The sequence below is a fragment of the Melospiza melodia genome, chromosome 6 (assembly GCF_035770615.1).
Source record: "Melospiza melodia melodia isolate bMelMel2 chromosome 6, bMelMel2.pri, whole genome shotgun sequence".
Classification (NCBI taxonomy): Eukaryota; Metazoa; Chordata; class Aves; order Passeriformes; family Passerellidae; genus Melospiza; species Melospiza melodia.
Window position 1 is genome coordinate 58771795 of NC_086199.1, and position 22423 is coordinate 58794217.

The 22423-nt window shown below is 39.2% G+C and overlaps 1 protein-coding gene across 2 annotated transcripts in view; it reads left to right on the top strand.

The window, feature by feature from the left end:
- Positions 1-22423, top strand: part of INSC (INSC spindle orientation adaptor protein) — a 127356-nt gene that overhangs the window by 19031 nt on the left and 85902 nt on the right. For both annotated transcript variants that reach the window (XM_063159464.1, XM_063159465.1), the window contains exon 2: positions 19625-19718. In XM_063159464.1, coding sequence (XP_063015534.1) covers positions 19666-19718 — 53 coding nt within the window. In that variant the 5' untranslated portion in view covers positions 19625-19665. The remainder of the gene's footprint in view (positions 1-19624; positions 19719-22423) is intronic.

Genomic DNA, 22423 nt, shown 5'->3' on the forward strand with positions numbered 1-22423 from the left:
GCAGAAAAGTAAATGTCATGTCTAAGTACTAAGATGTGCTGCTATGCTGTGTAAAACAAATTGAACTTTACATCTACATTACATTAGTGCACTGCCTTCTTTGCTGTTCCCAATTTATAGTTTTGAAAAATACCTTCAAGCCCTGATATGAGCATTTCTTTAGTCACACAATTTGCAGGAACAGTTTATGGTTTAAAAGGAAGGGATTTTTTTCTTATTCACCTTTTGGTTCATAAAGTTACTTTTTAAATTTCATGCACTTAAATTTGCTTGTAACTATTACAGGGTAAAGTGAATACTCAAATAAAAATCCCAGTCTTTGGAAATGAACATTGCCTTCATTCACAGTGATAAGGATATCTGTTCATTGTATTCCTTAAATCAGATTATTTTAATTCTGATAGTAATGAATAGTTTTTTACTAATGAAATATCAGCTAATTTTAATTAGACATTTTCTGTGATCAAAGTTCTTTTAGCACTCAGCTCACAGTAAATTGTTCCTAAAGGTTATGGATACAGTTGCAAAAGTTTTGTAAGAGCAGCTAAATGCTTTTCTGCTTTGAGAGCTCTTCAGATAATTTTGATTTTAAAATTATTTTTAACATACTTTATTTAATAGTGAATGCAAATGGTTTTTTTTAACTGGCTTGGCATTGATAAATTCTTAATATTAGCCAAGCATAAATTCTATCCTTCTGGGTTATATACTTTGAGGCTGTGCTGATCCTACAGGAAAGCAGCTTTTCATTTTCCCTTAGTGGTCCAGTGCTGCAAAATAAAAGCAGTGTACAAGGGAAAGGAAGTGCATCTTGAGTACACTGAGTTTTCTGTGTGAGGCAGTGGTACCCAGAGATGCTGCATTTTCCCTGCAGTTTTCTGCCTTCCCTATGCTGAGTTCCAGTTCATTGCCTACTTCAGGGCAGAGTGTACAAATTTCAGAGAAAGTAGAATGGCTGTAAACTTGCATTAAAATAATGGGCTGTAGCATAGTATTTTTAGGTTCCAATTCTCTGTAGCAAGGGGAGTGAGCCATATTTTCAGCTGGTATAACATGGCACTGCTCCATGATTGCTCTCTTGTTGTATCCATGCTGTCCTCCAGTAAAACAGAAGCTGTTGATTTGCTGTAGGCTTTATATTCATAATGAATCTATATTAGAACATTGTTTTACTTAAAAAAATTAGTTTCCTGGTTCCTATGTCAGATGTGAGCTTTGTTTATTCTGGAATCCTCATTTCACCCAGAAAATGAGTGTTTGTCAAATTTGGAAAATATTTGAGTTTTTTTTTATTTTGTGATGCTTCTTAATTTGAAAATCTGGTCCTTTGAATGCAATGTGATCTCTTGAGTCTTTTTGTTCTTCAGTATCTGCTTTGTGAGATCTACTGGCATGTGGAGGAAAAAAATATTTGAAGACTTGTTCACTAGAATGGAGGGGCCTGTTGATAATTAGCTATCTTTGAAAGATAGATGGAATACCACCAACAGATCAAACAGGTGCAAAATACCTACGCAAGAATCTTTTGCTGTAATCAGAAACAAACCAGCAGAAAATATTGTGTGGAAGTCTTTGAGGGCTGGCTGGGTTACACACTTTCCCAGGCATTGTAATTGGGAAAGCCAACCTGTTGAGAGTCAAGTGCATGAATAATTAAAACTAGGTGAATTTGTTTTTAAAGAGCATGATCTGAGAAATTTTCAAGCATGAACTTTATATAAATAAAGAAGCTGGACTGCCAGGCTTGCACTGCATGTAGGGTTTGAGCATGCCTTTTCAGCCCAAGTGCAAGGGAGTTGGGAGTTGGATTGTGCCAACAGTGGACTGACCTTTTGGTATTTCATTTTTCTGGCTCCTGTTTGTTACAGGCCAGGTGAGGTGCTTCAGGATGGGCGGTTGATTGTTTTCTTTAAAAAGCAGTATTTATTATGTGTCACAAAAAATCGTTTTTGCTGTTGTGTGATGGAGCAGGCAGATGGAAAGGTTGGTGTCAGTCCCTGCCAGAGCAGTGACAGACTGAAATGTGTGCTCTTGTATTTTCTGAACTCGTGTCTTTATCAGTACCAGCTCAACACATTGATGTGTAAACTGTTAGAGGCAAAAGGCAGCTCCTGGGAGTCTGCAGCAGTAATCCCAGGGCAGGCTGAGGGCTGTGCCTATATTTTCTTTTAAAGCTGTGGTATTTAATGTCAGTCTTTATCTTGGAGCCTGAAGAGTTTGTGTGTTGGATTCTGGAACTCTTGTTTCAAAGAGAGCACTGAAATGACAATTATGCCTCTTCCCTGTGTGAATTTAGTGCATTTCCTTTAGTTTTTGTTTGCTTCTAAGCATTTTTTTTTGTTTGTTTTTTTTTTTTTTTTGTTGTTTTTTCTCTAACAGAAGAAAAATGAAGATAACGTATCTAACCTGAGCTTGAAACTTTGGTTTCCTTGGCTGCTTCTGTTAGCTAGCCACCAGGACACACTAGATCGGGGTGTAGATGTGCTAGAGATGGCATTTAGTAGTGGTGAAGATAGTGATGTGACTGCTTTAGTCCCTCTACACACAATGCTTGCAATTATACATGAAGTCCCACCAGAAAGGCCTGAGTGTCTGCCATAGCTCCTCTGAGAAAAGGAAGGCAGAAAAGTGAGCTTCAAACACTCTATGTAGTGATTTTTGCATATTTGCTCTATTTTGTCTTAAGGAACATACTTTGATTTTTTTCTGAGATCTGATTTCTGTCCCTTACAGTTTCTCCTAACTCTCTCCCACAGTCCACAACTATTCTGCCAAATGAAAATGAGAAAATATACTAACTGTGTTTGTACTGAGGAAGTGGTTTGCTTATAAACGGTGACCATATGAAACCTATAAATGCTGATACCAGAACTATCATTGATTACACGGATGTGGGCCCTGGAAAAAGGAAAATGGGGTCTGTTTGCTAGCTGAAGGGAAAGATCTTGTTGCTGCCTAGGCTTTTTGCCAAGGCACAGCTGAAGTAAGGTTATTTTAGGTGTGTGTTGTGTGAGAGCTTTTTGTCCCTTTGATTTTTATGTAAGTTCTAGTATGAACAAAGAGCAAGTCTTGCCTGATTTCACATTTTCACGGAGTTTTCACTGAAAAGGTGAGTGCATGCTTTGACAGCTGAGCGTGGGACAGGGCTGCCAGTGCTGCCTTCAGCCCTGAGCTGGTGCTGCTCACTCCCTGTCAGGGCTACAGTGGTGTGTGGGACACAAAACTCTGGAGACTGTATTGTTTTTTTGCCTGGGACCTTTGCTTTTATGTAAGCCACAAAATCAGTTAATCAATAGATTTTTTTTAAAGGAAAAAAGCAGCAATGAATATTCAGTAGTTGTTGAGATTGCCATCTAATAGAGGTGAAATAAAAAGTGGAAGCTGATTAGAATTCCAGAAAATGGGATATTCATCTATTTATAGGAATTTGAGTCTTTATATGCCAGGTTTTATAATTGAGTGTTCAGAACACCCTGATTTTAAGCACTTCTGGAAAAATCATTAAATGAGGGAAAAGTAAGAAGAATGTTAAAAGAGCCAAATTATGTTGATTTACAAAAGAAAAATGCAGCCAACATGAGTTGCAAAATATAACACTGTGCTGTGTCTGAAATGTGCTCTCATCATTGCTGAAACATTGTCCCATGCCAGGGACTTACTGTCTCCAGCACAGACTGATGTCCTGAACATGAGATGTAATGGCATTTTTCATGGTGCATCTTCTTTATTTTCATGGTAATTTTCAATGAAAGTGCTTCCCCAGAGCAGCTTTTTCCTTTATATCTATTTTCTTGCATTCTTTATGCATTTGAATGCTCTTGCCTCTCCCATTTCTAACTCCTTTTCTTTGGAGAGCATTTGTAGGACTTGTGAAATGAAGGTGACCTTTGGTTGCTGTGACAATGTAAGAAAAAGTTTCTGGACTTGTACTTCTATGGAGTTACATTAAACAGATCCTGAGACCTGGAAACCCTCAGGGAGTTGTTGTACCCTGTGTTTGGTTATATTAAAAATACTCTGTATATAATTGTTTAAATCTAATTGTTTAAATTAAACAACTGTTTAATTGTTTAAATCTAAACATGTAGAAAATTAGGGGCTGTTATAGGGTGACATACTCAATACCACATGTGGAAATGTTGCCTGTTTCTATTTATCTAAGTGTTACTATAGCTAGAAAATCATGTCATGGGTTTTGAGAGGGGGGAAAAAAGCTCAAAACAAAACCAGGCAAAGCTTGATGTTATGTGGGCAGAGCTGGGCTGTTCTCTTATCCTGGTGCTGTTTTCCAGCTGATGTGTGTGCCTGACCCTTAATGCCTGTGAATTGTGATATTGATGCAAATGCAGCACACCTGCCTAAGGTGGAGTGAACTTGTACACTGCATTTTGCTGTCATCTCACTTAAATGTGAAGGATGTTCAGGCGCTTTGTAGCAGTTCATGTCCCTGTGCTGGAGAGGGCTGTGCACAGCACGGACAGGGCCCCTGTTGGGGCAGCAGGGATGAGCAGTGAGTGGGGATGGGGACACGAGCTGTGAGCATCAGCATTCCTGCCTGCACCATCCAACAGGAGATGATGTCCAGTGACTCATCCTGGGCCAGATCATTCCTTCCAATCCTTGCTCTTGTATTTTCTTGGCAGCAGCAGGGCTACGTTATCAGGCCAACTTGGCTGTGCTGTCCCTGCTGGTGGCAGTGGCTCCCACTATAGTCTGGCCCAGGGGAAGGGAAGGTCTCTCCCTGAAGAGCTCAGCTGCAGCATTGGCTCCCCCTGCCTCCTCCTCTTCAGGGTCTTCTCATTTTTGCTACTCCAAGCAGCCTATTCTGAGCAACTATTCAGAATCTAAGCAGAAATTTTCTACACTTACTGTTCAGTTTTCAGTACTGCTTGGTGTAGTTTTGATGTGTAACAATTTTACTGGCAACGTACCTTGAATGTCTCAGTTGATCTGAACTTTCCTATTTGGCTGTCTGGGGGAATTTTGAATTTAGAAAAATACAAACATTCACTATTTGGTGTAGAGAATTCTATTTTGGTGAAGTAAATTTGTAAAAATGTGGATCAAAGTTCACATCGTCCTTGCATTTTGTCATTGTGGGTTTTTTTACATTTCTTTTTCATAATTTAGCCTTCCTGTGTGATTTCAAGTGCCACACAAAGTGTTTTCACTTCTCTTATCTACTAGATAGAGGACTGGCTTGAAGTCTATTTCAACTCAGTGCCTTTCAGGCAGGTGAATTTTAGTGGAAATGAACTGTGGAATGTTTCAGAGGTTCATCACAGGTTTAAAGGTTTTAAGTCCAAGCCACCTCCTTTTGCACCAGAGGGAATGTCAGCAGATATGTTTATTCTGAGAGCAGGAGGGTGAACAAGGAAGACATTGTATGAAGAGGTGTAGATGGAGCAGAGGCAGCCACCAGGGACTGGAGGACCGGAGGGTTGCTCATTAAGGTCTAGAACTGTTATTCCTATTACTTGTATTACTATAGCATCTGAAAATCTTTTAAGGGGAGGGGATTTTCTGCAAATAACAATGAAGAAATCTTTGCCTAGTAAAAATTGGTGTAGCTTAGAGCCGCTGAGAACCTTGATTAAAATTTTCTTAATGGGTAGAGCTAGAAATTAAAACATAATAATTCACGAGAGGGTGAAGGTAGCTAGGAAAATCAGCAATAAGAATTGATTTGCAGAAAATAGGATCTGGAGCCATTGAAATGCAGACCTTCCCTAGGAATTCAGGATTTGTGTGTAGGAGGCCTTTTGAATAATCTGGCCAGCATTGCTGGCTATAAGGCACCAAATGACTGTTCAATTTATACAGCCTAGTTGTGGTAAGCTGGTCTTTGGACAAAATTCATCCCTGCAAGAAGCCAGTCTGGATTCCTTGCACATAGAAATGAGTGAACACATGCTAAGAGTAGGAAGGGTTTCATTGTGCCAGCAGCTTTAGAAGAATTGAATAAAATCAGGGAGAGAAAAAAAGAGTAGCCCATTCAAATGCAGCCTCTGAATAGAGATACTGGCAGCAGTTGTATTTTCTGTGGTGTGTTCCTTGCAGTCCCCCAGCAAAACCTTCAGTGCCTGGCACAGGCAAGTGCAGCTCCCATTAAGCTTAGCAGGAGCTGTGCTTGCTGAGCTTGGCCCTCTGCCTGTAGAAAATTAAATGTGTTGGCAGGTTAGCCAGAGGAAAATGTTCCTCTATTTGGGTTGCTCGGCACTCGTCCTGAGGCATTCTGGGCTTGCGGAAGAGAGAATTCTCCAAAATTAGGGCTAGCCAGGAGGGCTTGGAGAAATTACCTATTCCTCTTTTCCCTCAGATAAATTCTGGGAGGCCTGAGAGACACACAAGCATGGTCACTGGCAGGCTCAGCACACATGGTGGCCTGTCCTGCACCTTGGACTTCATGTTCCCGTCTAAAATAATGAGAACTACTTGTTCATTTTCTCTTTTATAATGCAAAGGTTTGACAGGGGACACCAAAGTCATGACTTCTTTTTTTTCTCCAGGTGCTGTGGTCAAGCAAGTGTGTATACAGTGGGGATTGTAATGTGTATGTACTCACACGTCCCCTTCGCCTCCTGGAAAAGAACAGATGAATGTGTGAAAAGATTCGAGTTATTGCAGTGTGATCATTCCCTCTTTTTCTGGGCTCTGTTTTAGCCCCAACTGGTTCTTTATTTGATTATCCTTCGATCCCCCTCTTAATTTGAGAGAGGAGCTGAGCTGTCCTGTCCTGTCCTGGGATTTCATAAATTAAAAATATCCCACTATCCAAATGTCCTGGGACATTGAGTCCTTGTTTGGGAGAGTGAGGTAGTCACTTAGTAGTGTAAATCCCATTACAGATAAATGGGATTCAGGCTTGCTCATGCCTATTCTTTTATTTAAATGGAAATTTGGTCTGCTGCTAGCATATGGTCACTTTGTGTGATCCTTGAAATTGTGCCTAAAATAAAGCAGTCCTGTCAGATGCTGGTATTCCTTGTGTGGTATGATGACTTACATTTGAAATGGACAGAATTATATTAACTGGAGCTGCAACACTCCAGTCTCTCTTAGAATGTTTACAATAAAAACCTGATGCTGACAAGTATTGTGGAGTGTATTTATCCTCCTGCTGTGGATTAAACAATTGATTCTGGAAGATTAAAATGCCCTACCTGCCTTCTTGCACACTTCTGTTTTGCCATGTCAAACAATATAAAATGAATACCGCACTTCCCTCTATCTAATTGAATAATTTACTGTAAATAGCTGTCATTTACTTTGGAGCAGTAGGGGATCATTAGCCAAATGGATGTGAGTAAGTCATGCCTTTAATGCGTTAGAGGGGCCTGAAATGGAATCATCTAAATGGGACCATCAATACAGCAATGCTGAATTAAGTCAGAGGCACTTAAAGCTTTAAGTCCTCTTTCTTGTAAATTACATGCTCCCTCAGAAGAAAGATAATCAAGAACTTGCATAAAATACAGCATCTTTGTTTCAAAGCTTTGTTTTTGATGAATAAAATAGTACAATTTAGATGACGTGATTGGTGGGTATAACTGTGTTTTGGATTTCCCCCCTTTTAATTACATCCCTTCCTTAATGATTGAAGCCTTCCTGCTTGCAAGCACTACTTGTGCTGACTAATATTGGCTCTGCTCTATGAATAAGTAAGATGAGCAGGTAATAAAATATATTTTCTTGACTTTTATGGGTATATGACCTGATAATTATTTGCAGAAGCTGGTGTTTTGTATATGTAATTTTAGAAAGGTCCCAGTCAATCTTAACTCCTAAATGTACAATAAGTTTTTGGCTTCTTTCACCACTGAAGTCAGTGGCAGGGCTGTTGGGAACTTTAATGCATTTTTTCCTCTCATTGACTTCTCCTGACCCCATCTAGTTCTTCCATTCAGTTTTCTCTTATCCTGGAAAATGCTGGTCTTCAAAAGTTAAACCAGAAGCCAAACTTTCAAGGGCATCCTAAGAGGAGGATGTAATACATGTAGCAATTTTCTTGAGGTGCAAAAATTAACTTTAAAATTATTATAAATAATTTTAACTTTGGTAGTCTGTATTATCCATAAGAATTTCCCTTTTGAAGCTGAGTCTCTTCAACCTCAATGGTGCTGTGGCTGTGGGATGCCAGGTTCTGGGCCACAGTGACTTTGAGGGAGCAAGTGGCACACGTGCCACAAGAAGAGCATTGCCTGTCTGAGTTCTGACTTTGTGGTTTTTTCTTCTAATTTTTTAGGGGGGTCTATGATGTTAAACTTCCTGACTTATTTTTCCATGTTTGCTTCCTACTGGATTCCCCTCTTAGTCACCTTCTGTCAGGATTCAACCATTTCACGTTTTTACTAAAATCTATTTTTGTGCCTTACGCATTTCACTCACATGTATGAGGTCTTCGGTTCCTGGAATTAGATTTGAGCTGCTGCTTCAGAATCAAGTTGAGGTTCAAGGGCTGTAAAAAGGCACCAGCAGCCTCCACCTTTGCAGGCATAATCTGTCATGGCACTAAAGAGAGGAGAGGAATTTGGACCATTATCACTTCATTATCAGAGTAGGGAGAGAGGCTAAATAAGTTTCTGCATAGCTGTGAGAGGATGGTGATGCACCTTGTTGAGTAAAGCAGGATGATTTCTGTATTTTCATTCCCTGGATGTAACCACTGCCCTATGTTTCCTGTAAGTGATTTCTTTTTCCACCCCATCTAACTGAAATGCTTCTTTTTAAAAGGTAAATTCATCTTGTGCTTTGAAACTTTTCAGAATTTGCTTATGAACTGCTTTCCCTTTTATTGGATGAGTCATGAGTCGAAAGCTCCGTCCTGTAGTTCTACCATGAGTAATGCCTAACATTTTCTTGGGTTCTCTTTTAGAAGACTATTAAATTAAAAGAAGAATCTGTTTTTTGATATCTTAATGGACAATTAGGTGGCTGGGTCTCAGAACCGATTTACATTTACCACTGCAGTAATTTAAATTTTTTTCCTACAATTTAGGGATGTCACTTTTTTCCTTGCATGTACATGTTGCTGGTCACAGCACTCTATCTTTAAATAAATTAAGATATTTCAGGTGTTGGGTCTGCTGTGCAAGTGCTGGTTGTACTTTGGGGACAGTTTTCTCACTGAGGTCTGTACTGACAGAAGCTGGGAAAGCTGGGCCATGCACATCAGCTTCAAATTGCCTACGTGACATTCAAGCCATGGCAATGAGTACAGGTGGTATGTGGCTTCAGGATCCTGTTCTTTCACCTGGGTACTGATTGAGAGAGGTCGTGGGCTATTTGCCTGAAACCTTTGCTCTGTGTCTTGTCCGGATAATGTGAATCTAAAGAAAAACTTCTGTGGGCATCCTTTCCTGCTCTTGGGGCAGACAGTGCCTGACTGCACAGATGGCAGATCCTTCCTGTGGTATGCCCAAACACCTCCGTGGGTGGGCATTGGCAGTACCTAGCAAGATATTTGATGTGCCTGACCCTCAGATATTTACTGGTAAATAATGTAAGTGTAATTGGCACAAGCAGTACCTTGGATCCAGCTGATGTAAAAACTGGGTTGTTGATAGCATCTCTAAACGTAGGCACACTGAAAATAATGAAAGCCACAGTTGCAGGTGGAATGTACACTCTGTCACCCTGCAGGGTTAGGAACGTGTCTGTGTTCTTGCTGAGGCCAATTATTGCCTTAGGTTGCACCAGAAATATTGGAGATGATGGGTGTTTGAAGATTGGCAGAGTTTTCTGAGGCTGATAATGGAAAATGGAGACGAAGGAAACTCTTGATCGTGGAACTATCTATGGAAAAATGCTGACGTTTTAATAGTGAAATCAGCTCTCTGGAGGGATTTGGAGTTCTCTTAACTACTCTTGCAAATGGGAGATGAGCTGATCCACTGCCCACATATCACAGGCAGCAACAGAAAGAAACAGGTCAGAAGACTGAAATTTTCAGGGCAGTAGATCAGCAATGTGACTTCTAAGTTTTGGTGCATTTGCAGCTGAAATGCTCAATGCTAATTTCTGGAAATGGAAGTTCATGGAGAACTTTTACACTTCTTTGTCCTTACCAGTCTCATATGTCTGGAGGGTTAACAGTGCAGAGACCTGCATTGGAAATGAGTGAACAGACTGCTTTCCAAATGTGAGTCTAATGTGCCTCTGTTTGACTTGCAGGGCAACAAAGTTCTGTGGCATACTCATAAATAACTGCAAAGCTCAAGCTAATATTATGGATAAAACCCTCTACAGTTACTGCTATGTTTTTCTGTGGGGAGAAAAATTAAAGTCTGGAATCTGAGCACTCCTAAACCTAATGATTACAAATTCATTGGATTTGGCTGCTAATAGCAAAATTGACTCTGGGACTTTTCCTTCCAACTAATTCTGGTATGTGTCTCTACTTGTGCCATCGCAGACTGTTACAACCTCATGATAATAATGGGAAATATTTATCAAAACACTAGGCCTGTTCTGCAAGGAGATTTGTACAGTTTAAAAAATAATTTTTCTTTTCTTTCAATATCCATTTTTAGAAAAATCATGAGAACAAACAATGCAGCCATCCTGGAACAGACTGTATAGCAATTCATGGTGTACTCAGAACTTGTGTGCCAGATCCTTGCATAATGGGTTACCGAACATCAGCTGATAGATGTGAAGTTGTTGGACTTTGGTGATTTGCTGCCTATCTGAGAGTTACAAGTGCAAGTGAAGATACAGGCTGTGACTTTTATACCTGCCAAATTTGGGGGTTTGGTAATTAAAAGTACTGTGACATATTATCACTTTTTAATTGAAACTGCACAGCTCCCTACTGAGCTACAATATTTTTGGGTGTGGCATGATTGTTCACACACTCATCAACGTCCAAACTTCCTAAGCAACACTACTCTTCTCCTTATGTTTCTTGTTATTATTTTTCCTCTGGTCTCCTCCTTGGCTCTTCCATACTAAGACCTCAGCCTGTGAATTGGGAAGAGAGGAAAGATTAAAAAAACAAAACCAGCAAAAAGGTCAACAAAAAACCAACAAAACCCAGATTCAAAAAGCTCCAAAGAAAGCTGTTCTGTGCAGGGCCAAAAGTTGGACTTGATGATCTTGATGGTCCCTTCCAACTCATCATAGTCTGTGTTCTATGAACCTCATTACAATCTACAGCTTCCTTATGAGGGGAAGAGGAGGGGCAGGCACTGATCTCTCAGGTGACCTCTAACAGGACCTGAGGGAGTGGCCTGAAGTTGTCAGGGGAGGTTCAGGTTGGATATCAGGAAAAGGTTCTTCACCAGAGGGTGGTTGGGCACTGAACAGGCTCCCCAGGGAAATGCTTGCAAAATCAAACCTGTCAGAGTTCATGAAAAATTTGGACAGTGCTCTTAGCACACGATGTGATTCTGGGGGATTGTCCTGTGGAGGACCAAAAGTTGGACTTTGATAATCCTTGGTGTCCCTTCCAATCCAGGATATCCTGTGATCCTCACAAAACCTGCCATTCCATCAGGGAATACCACCTGAACTTTTTTTGCTTGCCCTTCCAGAGGCTCAGGAGAACTTGGGGCACACAGTCTGAGTGCAGCTCACTGACTTGAGTAGGATTTGCACTTTCTGCTCCTACACCCAACTTGATCCCTGGTGCAAAACCAATGTGAGCAGGCTGGAAAGGCCCCCCTGAGCCTTTGGGTTTGCTGGGAGTTTCTGGATGTGCCCTGCTCATGTTACACCCACCCCTGAGATACTGGATATGGGAACAATCCTGCAGAGCAGTTTTGCCTCTGGCCCTGTTGAGGATTCCCTCTCTTTGATAGTGTTACAGTTTTTTTTTGTTTTTTTTTTTGTGTGAAGGACAGAGGAAGAAGAAAATATCTGGTGATTGGATCCTCTTTGGCAGCAGTTCAAAATTATAAATGAAGTATTTTCTCCTTACAAACAGAAAAAGCTCCCTACTGCTTTATGACTACTACTTTGTGTAGAATTATAATGACTAGGTAGCATAGTTTGCTGACAGGCTGTCTGGAAGTGCTAATTGGAGTTAATTCAATGAAAGAAGCAAGAAATAGAAACTATGCTCAAATTTTGCTGTAGGCTCCATGTTCTTGTTTTTTAGCGTATAGGTAATTTCACAACATACTTGGACTTTTTTTCAGCTTTCAGGAAGTTTTTCTACTGGCTTTGCTGTGTTTATCTAGAAAAGGTAGACTTGAAAGTAGAACTTGCAATAAGCATGAGGAGAGCTGGGATCCTTGAAAATATGTAGCATAACCACATGTGTATTACATTTTCTTTGGTGTGTTGGTTCATCTCGTGTGCTTGTTTCCCAACTGGACCTCCTGCTCTAGCTTTCTGTTGAGTTACCATAGTAGCAGGCAAGAACTTTGATCTCTCTCACCTACTTCCCTTTTAACTTTTCTGTAGTTCTCTGATGTCCTTGTTTTTCATTTCCCCAATATGTTGTAGAAAGGTGAAAAAATTATGCTGAAGTTGATTGAAAGAAGTAGGAAGTTTACTAGTAATTCAAACAGAGAAGTGATTTAAGGGCTAGAGATTAGCTGTTTGTGGCCTTCTGTGATTGTCTTATTTTTAGATAAATGTCTTTTTCATCTGTACTGGTCTAAAGCTGGTCTTAAGGTTTTCAGAGTTATGACCACAAAAGAGCAAATTTGATATTAACTCTGTAAAATGATAAACTTCATTATCACTAGCAAATATTGTGAAAATATGACCACTGTTTACCATGCAATGCCTTGTGATTCTAGTCCAATATAGCCTTGACTATGACCTGAATTAATAATATTGTTTTGCTCTCTGTTAAAATGTCAGATTTGTTTTTCTTTTTGAGGAATATCAATGCAAATAAAGATGTCTTTTAGACTTCCTGTCTGACTAAGAGGAATGGCTATTAAGATGAAATCCTTTCATTGCAGGTAATGGTTTGTGCACAGGGATGTGCAAATATTGTCACGTTTCCTTGCAGTGAGTTATTTGTGTAGGTCTCTATTCCTTCCCCTTTGAAGTGGTTAAACACAGTGATATCTTCTAGAAGAAGTTTATATTAAATATTGGGATAAAAGTCTTTACTGTGAGATTGGGAGATGTTGCCCAGAGAAGCTGTGGATGCCTCATCCCTGGAAGCGTTCAAGGCCAGGTTGGATGGGGCTCTGAGCAGCCTGGCCCATTGGACACCCCAAAATTACATGGTAGCAGGTTGCATTACTGCTGCCCTGAGAACCAAGAAACATCTTCATATATTGATTATTCTCCACCACATAAAAGGTAAAATATAGCTCTGGAGTGCCCCAACCTGACACTTCTTATTTGGTTGCTGAACCTCAAAAGTAAATTATTTTCCAGTGAAACTGCCTCTAAAATGCTAATTGCCAGAAATGTGACCACCAATCAGTTTGTTCCCGTAATACTGCCAGCTATGGAAATTGGTGTGTCCCTTGCAGAAGGGGAGATCTTAGAGACTTTGATAAGATTTAAAAAACCCAAAAGATGCCAAGTGTCTGTTCCAGTGGCCTGTTGCCTAAAATGGTTTTGAGGGAGAGTGGGTGAAAAGAAGTCATCAAATCTGTTATGCCATTCTTTATCTCCTTATTTTAAACATTTCATAATGTAATCTATGCTGATGGAAGCTCCATTTTCCCCAGATATTTTGTATTTGAATGGGAACACCTGTTAAAGATGCATTGTAAGAAAACTCATGCCTTGGAAAAAGGACTTGCTGTGGCACATGTGATGATTGATCTCTTCCACTTTTAATCTTGGAGAAAGCTGAATTACCTGGATAAATATGTTCTACTTAGTGTTTTTCGTATGATCCACTATCTAAAATAAAGAAATGGAAGAAGCAGTCCCATACATCTTGCTTTCAAAGCAGGATTTTGCCTAGTGGAGATCATAAATGATTTTTTTTTATGTTCAAGGAAGTTTTTAAAAAAAAACAAACACACAAACCAGAAAGTTAATTAAGGAATTCCTCTGTATGCAGAGAAATGATACTGGCTTCAGATTTCTTTTTTTCTTTCACCCTCAAGATCTACACAATCATATTCCTTGTCTGAAGTTTTCAGAATGGCCTATTTGACTGAGGTAGGTCTTTTTTTGTTTCTCCCTCTCCATCTCCCTGGATATTTCCAAGGTATAGATGTGTAAAACAAGACTGAAATGGGAAGTATCCAGAAGAAAAAACAGCACAAACTTGAGTTTGCATTAATAACTACATCAGATGTATGTGTGTATATATACACACAATCTCCAAACCTCCACATATATTGTAATTTATACTTCAAAAACATTTAATGTAATAGAAATTTATGATGAATATATAATAAAATAAGGCATAATTTTTAGAATTATGAAAATATAAGTGAAGTATTAAGAAAATATTTAAATAAACAGATGGCTATATATATTTTTTGTATGTGTATATAATCAAGGACAGGTTGGATGAAGTTGTGGGAAACCTGATCTAGTGGAAGGTAACCCTACCAAAACCCCATGAGGGTTTGGAACTAGATGATCTTTAAGATCCCTTCCAAGACAAATTGTTTTATGATATATTAGAAGGAATATTTTCAAATACAGAGAGTAATTTAAAATGAGAGCCTCTCTCTGCAGAAAGCAGAGAGAAAAGAGGTGAAGAAATATGCCATAAAAATAAAACCCCTCTGTGACTGAAAATAAATTTATGCTTCAGATTATACTTGAAGTGCAAGGCATAAACTTTCAGCAGAGCTTCCTTTCTGATTATTGAGCCACTGCCATGAGTGAATGCCATAGGTAGTGCCTTTTCCCACCTCTCCCTCCTAGTTTTAATTTTGCATTCTAGGAGTGTGGTCCATAGATCTGTGTATGTGATCCCATGCTAATACAACCCATTTCAATGCACTGCTCAAAGAGCTCTTCATTATTTTTGCTCCTGATTTTATGGTTTCTTAGATTTGTGACACCCAGCCTAATTTTGAGTTGGCTCTTACAATTGCAATTAATTCATGCCCATGTAAGCCTCTTATAATGCAGAATGACACAGGATCTTGAGACCTTAAATGGTTAGTGTAGAAAAACTTCTGATGGGCTGGATGTGTTGCTGAAGGACAGAATGTATGTATTTACTTTCTGACCTCTCACATAAATGCTGTCAGAATTTTGCTCTTAGTTTGATTTGTGGCATTCCATTAACAGTTATTCTGTATATAGGAGAATAATAACTAATGATTCCCAGACTCCCAGAATTGTAAAATAAGGGCAAGTGCTGTTTGGCAGAAAAGAGATTGTCCTTTAGTGCAGACTGGAACTGTTCATATTAATCAAGGAATATCTGGTCTGAAATGACTTTTAGCTAATAACTTCTTATTCTCAGGTTAACCATATTGCTTATAGATAACATGCTCTCCTAATTCAGATGATTATTAATAGTCAGAGGCTAGATGTGTAGATTTCTCTCTTTCTGAAAGAGAAATTATGCTCTTGATTGACCTTATTTTAAGGTATTTTTAGTGTTGAAATTATGATGTTAGGGGTTAGAAAGGATGTGGTGAAAGTTCATGGATTTGCCTTTTGATTCGAGCCTTTGCAAGGGTGAACATGTGTGACATGAATGAGCTCGAAAATGTGAATTTAATTGTCTGAAGTTTCAGGGCTTAATCACTAAGGGCATAATTTTGTGATAGAGAACTTTAGGGCCATCAGTAGTAGAAGAAAGCTGAGTTCACCTGGAAAACATGCTGTTACCATGCTACTTTTGGGCATGCTGTTGTTCCGAAAAGAATCCTTATGCTAAAACCCTCCTAATATCTAGTTTGTTAAATGTGAGCTAACATGTTGAATCATGGAGAAGAAATTTAAACCGGGAGATTCTATGAGTTGCAATTTGCTTTCTTAGCAGAAGTGACGTATTTTGCAGGGTGCCAAAAAGCACTGTGGCTCTGTAGAAGCTGCTCTCCGTTGCTAAACAGGCTGGAGCAACAGGAGGCTCCTAGCAGGGAGTTCTTGTAGGGCAGGAGGGGTTTGTCCTGGAGCAGTGGGATGAGAGCTGCCAGCTGCACCACTCTGCTAATGAAGGGCTGCACAGGGTTACCCTCAAGCTGGGATGAGGCTTCTCCTCCTCTCTTTTACAGGTGGGCTGTTTGACAGTTTTTAAAGGTGTTTTTAGTTCTCTGTCAGTTTTTGGCAAGGCCTGGTGCCTGTCTGTGAGCAAGATCCCTCTTCCTGCTTGTGTGGTTTTGGGAATTTTGGCCACGAAGGTCATGCCCTTGACTGATACTTTGCTGGTTTCTGAGAGCAATGCTTTCATGCTCTTTCAGGTGTGATGCTTTATTCTCTTCTGAACTCCTGTCCTCTGGAAAAAGCTTTTGGCTGGCTGTATTGGATGGGATTGAAATGTAGTTTGTGCTCTGCCTATCTGCATCTATTCCTGGAGGAAATAACATCTGAAAACCTAATTCAGTGTTGGAATCACAAAGAGAAAAATGCAGGACACAGAGCCTGCTGCCTTGCGTACATGTAATTCCACATGCATGTGCAGCTACCTACCAGAGGAGTCAAACAAATTGTAAGTCAGCATTTACACTGATACAAGGCTGTGTGCAGATGTCAAGCCCTATATAGGTGTTAAATAAAAGGCTTCATAATAGTCCAAGAACACAATTTTATTATTTCAGTGTGTCACTCAGGCTTCTACCAAAACGACCAATGTTGCAAAGTACAAGCAGTGGGTTTTTGGTTTGTTTGTTTGTCTTTTTTGTTCAAATTTATCTGGACAGCAACTCTGACGAGCTGTGGGTCTAATCATTAGTCATGGAAATAAATGCTTTCAGTGGAAAAAAAAATTAGACTCTCCAACAGAAGTCTAATAATGTTATCTGTTATTATATATATACTTAATAAAAGTGAGTGCATGTATAACATCTCCATAGTCAGCTTGAGTAGAGGACTTTGCTTTTAGGAGTGCTGATTAGAGCTCATCATGTGTTGTGGACTCAAATAAAAACCAGAATCAGCTAAAGAGGAGGACTCATCAGCCCTCTCCTAGTCTATACGAGGAAGTACAGTTGTTTTGCTCTTACCTGGAAAGAGGAATGAGAGCACTGGAATCTGAGCAATATCTGCCATCTGTAATTGCCCAGCAGGTGGAGGAGGCATTCTAAGCAGGACCAGAAGCCTGTGCCACAAATCACTGGTGTTCCAACCTCTCCTGTGATCCTGGGGGTACAGTGGATCCCCTGGCAAAGTTCCAGGGCAGAGAATTTCCTCATATTGCCAACATTAATTTAGGATTAAAGATGCCGGCTAATATCTAATCATAGTCTCTAGCCAGACAGTTTGGTTAAGATATTGTTGTAGCATTTTGTTATTGTTCCTGGAGCATAAGTAACCTCTAAGTAGGAGTTGATAATGTTTTTACAGGCTTTCAGACATAATATAAAAGTGTGCTCTGTGGGAAGGCAGCATATAAAAACTTGCATTTTTGTCAGGTTTCTAATTTATGGGGAACAAGGACATGCAATAATCTAATTTATGTCTGTGTACATTATGTCACTGATCACAAGTAATGGAGTACAAGCAGGTGCTTTGATTTGTATGTGTGGAAATTGGTAGTAGGCTGAGCTAATGGTGAAGTAGATTTAGCTTGCCAGAGGAAGCTGAAGCTTTACATTTGATTTAGTGTTGGTAGCATGAGAAGGTAAATCCAGGTCTAATGCTGAGCAGAAAGAGATGTTTAGTGTCCATGAAATCTGTAATTCTGCAGGCTAAAATATTGGAGGTTTTTGTTCTTTAAATGACAAGATTTAGGAGGGAAAATTAATTTTGGAGATTAGGGTTTTTTGTGGATGTGTTCAGTGTTAAGGCTATCTCCTCCAAATGAAGACAGTGATTATTGTGATATTTGTCAGTTTCCAGTAAATGTGATTGTACACTTGTTTGTATCTTGTAATCTTAAATGTCTTTAAAAAGGGGACAATATTATACTACTGGAAATGAAGATAGCTCATTTATTCACTTTGTTAGTGAAATCTGTATATCATACACTAAATGATTTAAATTTCCCCCCCAAATAAGTTTGTTTTTAAAATCTTAGTGTGTCACAGGAGCAGAAGAATACATACTAATATTTTCATGCTTGGGCATATGAACCTCCAGTCAAAACCTATGAAATACCTGCAATCTTTTTAAACCAGAGCCTTCAGTACCAATTCAACTATTTTTAATGTGGGGATTTTTTGGTGTTGGTTTTGGCTTTTTTAATAGATTCTTCTCCTGTATTTCAATCTTCTACAGTCTATACATCTAAAGAAGGACTAAATTAAATTTGTTATTTCCAGGAAAACCTTGGGGATAGGGAGGAACACAGGATGGCACCATCACCAGAGCAATCTGGAGCTGACAGTGGACAGAGCATGTGAATGTTGGTTGTAATACTTTTATGTGCTCAGGATGTGTTTGTGAGATCTTGGGGAAAAAACAAGGCCATGCATTAGTAATGAGGTCAGTTTGCTAGGAAAGGGAGTGAGGACCACTCTCTGTCAATTAAGAGCAATTTGGGGTGGCAAATATCTTGAATGCTGGCTGACTCAGCTTGCACAATGCAGCCAAATAACCAGATAGCAGAATTTCACAAGCAACTACATCAAAACCACTCTGCCTCAGCTGGTGACACAAACAGTAATTTCCTGTGTAAAGTATTTTCTCTAGGAGTGAGATCCATTGATCCCAAGTTTTTTTTTCACATCTACGAAAGCATAATTTTCCCACTGTTCCTGTCTCCTTGTCCAAATGAATCCATTTCCTCTTCTTCCTGAGTCATGGATTAGTCTTTTCCTTCAAATATTTTGCCTTAGTTTTCTTTTAGCTATGTGTGTGAGTGAGAATGACTTCACCTTTTTTTGTAGAATAAATCCTCTGTGATTTTTGTTGTGAATGTGCTTTGACCTATAGTAGGTAGTGATGTAATATAAGAGAGGCTAATTAAAGGAAGAGGGAAAGAGGCAGAATCCTTCCTCTTGTGAAAATGAGGAGTCCTTCTTATCCTCTCTTGTTTTTTTCTAGTGCAATAAAGCTTGGATCCATCTCTTGGTCACTAGGTATGAAGGGAAATCAGGGAGGAGAAAGATGTGTGCAGCATTTAAAATGTATTAAAAAATGAAATTGTCTTACATGGAGGGGTCAAATACTTCAGTAACTTAGTCATCAAGGATCTTTCTGTAAATGTAGTACTTAACAATCCTGAAATCATATTGCAGAATAGTTAGGGCTGGAAGGGGCCTCACTTGCAATCTTTCACACAGTAACATGAAGAATTACTATAACACTCATTAGATTTTCTCTAGCATTCAAGTTAATATAAAATAAATGAGGCTAAATAATACCTCAATACTAACTCACAAATGTTCAACTCAGATGGCTCTGACCTGTGCAGCAGTCCAGGATCTTCAGGAATATGCAAATCCTACATTGTTTATGCTGTGAAATGTACTTAATGGCCTCAGTTAACTGCTGGAGTTGTGGAAAAGGAGACTTTTTGTTTGTTTTAATGAGCTCTCTCCACAGGAAAGCAGGAAAATGCCATGCCAGCCTGGGCCGAAGGTGTCTGAGTTTTCCTAGGTTTACTAAATGACTGTTTTCTTTCTAGATTCCAGCCCATGGAGAAGTGCACATGAGAACAGGATAAATATGGCTTTTAAGGGCGAGGACCACTTAGATTCCCTTTCCTTCCCAGTTCAGCGGTAAGTGGTGCACTCCATCATCCACATTTGAGTGGTTAAATGGTTCTGAGGCAGCAGCTGCACTTTCCTTTGAGGCTCTGAAGATGCTTAAAGGCTCATTTTTAAACCTAGGTAGTATTCCTATGGAATTTGTAGAATGGATGTGGAAATTTGAGCTCTATTTCTTGAGGCATTTGCAAATTTGTGTACCTGGAGTGTGGTAAATCATGGCAGAGTTTCTGCAACTATCATTTTAGATGGATGGCCATGTTTGCAGTAGCAATGTGACTATACTTACTGGACTGCTTCTTAGTCATGATGGAAATGACTGGAATCCTCTGGAATCCTCTGCACTTTGTGAAGACTGCTGAAAGCTGAAAATATGAATTTGTTTAGCATGGTTGACTTTGTTCTGCTGTAGGTAAGGTAATGATATGAAGGCTGTGGTATAATGTTTCTGATGTGTGGTACCCTGTTGGGAGTGGAGACATTGATGACTCTGCTGACCAACAGATTTTAAAAAAAAATCTATCTTTTGGTTGCCATCTTGTAGTTGTCTCTGTGTAGTGTAGTTTTGCTTCTAGCCTAATAGAGTTCCACAAAAAGAAGAAAAATACAATAACCTACAGTCGTTATGTGTCACATCTCGCTTTGTTTTGTTTTTGTTTATGGGAGGAAGGAGGGTGAGGTCTGCTGAACCCAGGAGTCAAATCAGAAATAAAAAGGAATTGAGATTCAGTCTTTTCCCTAATCTTCTTCCTTCAGGTCAGACTGCAATTGTTTATTGTAAATAAGTTATAATTGTAATTGGCATACTATCTCAAAATACAATGCTTTTCTTCATGGGTAGTTTGATAATTTCTCCGCCTTTGCTTACCTCAGTCTTCCAGAGGACACTTTGATATTGCCATTAAACTCAGAGACACTGCAACACATCTAAACATATTCTCTTCTGTAAGAAGCACTGTATAGAGGTAAGCCAGGAACAATGGGGTAGTTATGACTTACAGTTATAGAAAACTAGCTGCAAACAGAGCTGAGGGAACAAGTCCTGGGGGTGGCCAAAGTCTGATCCAGGCTGATGGTGCCAAGACTTTTTTTATGATACATAAATGAGGAAATTAGCTGGAGTCACTCCATGCTAGCAGCATGTGGAGTATGAAAAATGCACTTTAGAGGTAACAACAGCACAGAAAAGCACGGAATTTTATAGACTAGTGGCTTCTAGAAAAGGAAAGTGCCTGTGAGTCAGGTGTGCAGTGCTGAGAGAAGCAAAGCTCTGCCATGTTATGTGAACACAACCACCCTACAAATACTCTGAATTGTATCTAAGCACAAGAAGGGATTTGGAAAACTCCCACATAGCAAACATTGTTTTGACAGAACTCAGCAGGGCAATTCTCTATAGAGAAATTTAAAAATAAATAAATAAGTACTCTCCCTCACCTGCAATAAAATATAAAGCTCCTAATTTTTTTTTGTTTCTATTTTGAGAAAGAATATTTTTTTCCCCTACAGATTAGGGTTATTTCAGATAAAATCCCTGTAAATAATGGGCAGACTGAAGTTGTCAGTGGCCAGAAAGGTGAAGGCTCAGGAACGCTGGAACTGAAAATAAGAAAAAGTATTTTTACGCTAAGAATTCAGCGGAAAGAACACAGAATGGACTAGATAAAGTTCAGGAACTGTACAAAATGCTCTTTTTAATTGTTAAAAGAAAAAAAAAACACCCAACATAATAGCTTTTCAAACAAAATGGAATTTTTATGAGATTAAGTAATTCTTCTGGGTTAGAGAAAGGAGTGATAAGGCTCCTACAGGGCATTTAAAAGGATTAAGGGAATTTTCAAAATAAAAAGATTCAAATATTTTTAATTCTTTATTTTTTCTGTATCCAAGACTAGGATTTATGACTATCTCAGGATTCCAGTTCATGTTCCTACTCTTTGTAAGAGGTGATTGAATTAACTTCTTGGGTCCTGTCACATGGGAAAGGTAGCTCAAATCCAGCTGAGGTAAATCCTGTGTAGGACCACAACCATGTCTTGCTTCATGTTGAGGTCATAATCTTTCATAAATAAAAACGGGCAGGACCTTTAGCAAGAATATCTATCTCCATAGGAAAAGTGTACCATAAATATGCAAACAGTGGTCACTGGAGTCAACAGTTATTTTGACTGTATATAAGGAATTTAAAACTGGGGGTTTAAACCAAGTCTCTGTGCTTCACGAATTGTTGTTTACACACTTTCTTTACATTTTATGGGAAATCACAACTTGTGCTGGAGTGTCTAGAGTACTGAGTCATGGTGGTAATGGCTTTCTAACACACTGTCAGAGCTGCTGTCCCTAATTGACATCTAGACTGCTATGGGTACAGTAATTAAAGCTATGCAGTATCCCAGGGAAAAACAAATTATTGTTACAGAAAGTTTTATTTTCTATTTCAGTGACTTAGGAACTTAAATTACGATTTTGTCTCTTAGGGGAGAAAGCAATTGGAAATAGATCACTTTTATAAAGGAGTAATTTACTTACTCTCCAAAAGCTGTATTCCCATGTAAAGCACCTTACAGGACCATAAAAATTATCTGTTTTTATCAGTGAGGGCCAGCTCACTATAGCATGTGAATTGTGTGTGTGTTCCTTAGAGATGAACATAACTCCATTTTGAAATAGCTATTTTTAGTGTGGCTATGGCAAATGTCAGTACCCTTTCCTTATCT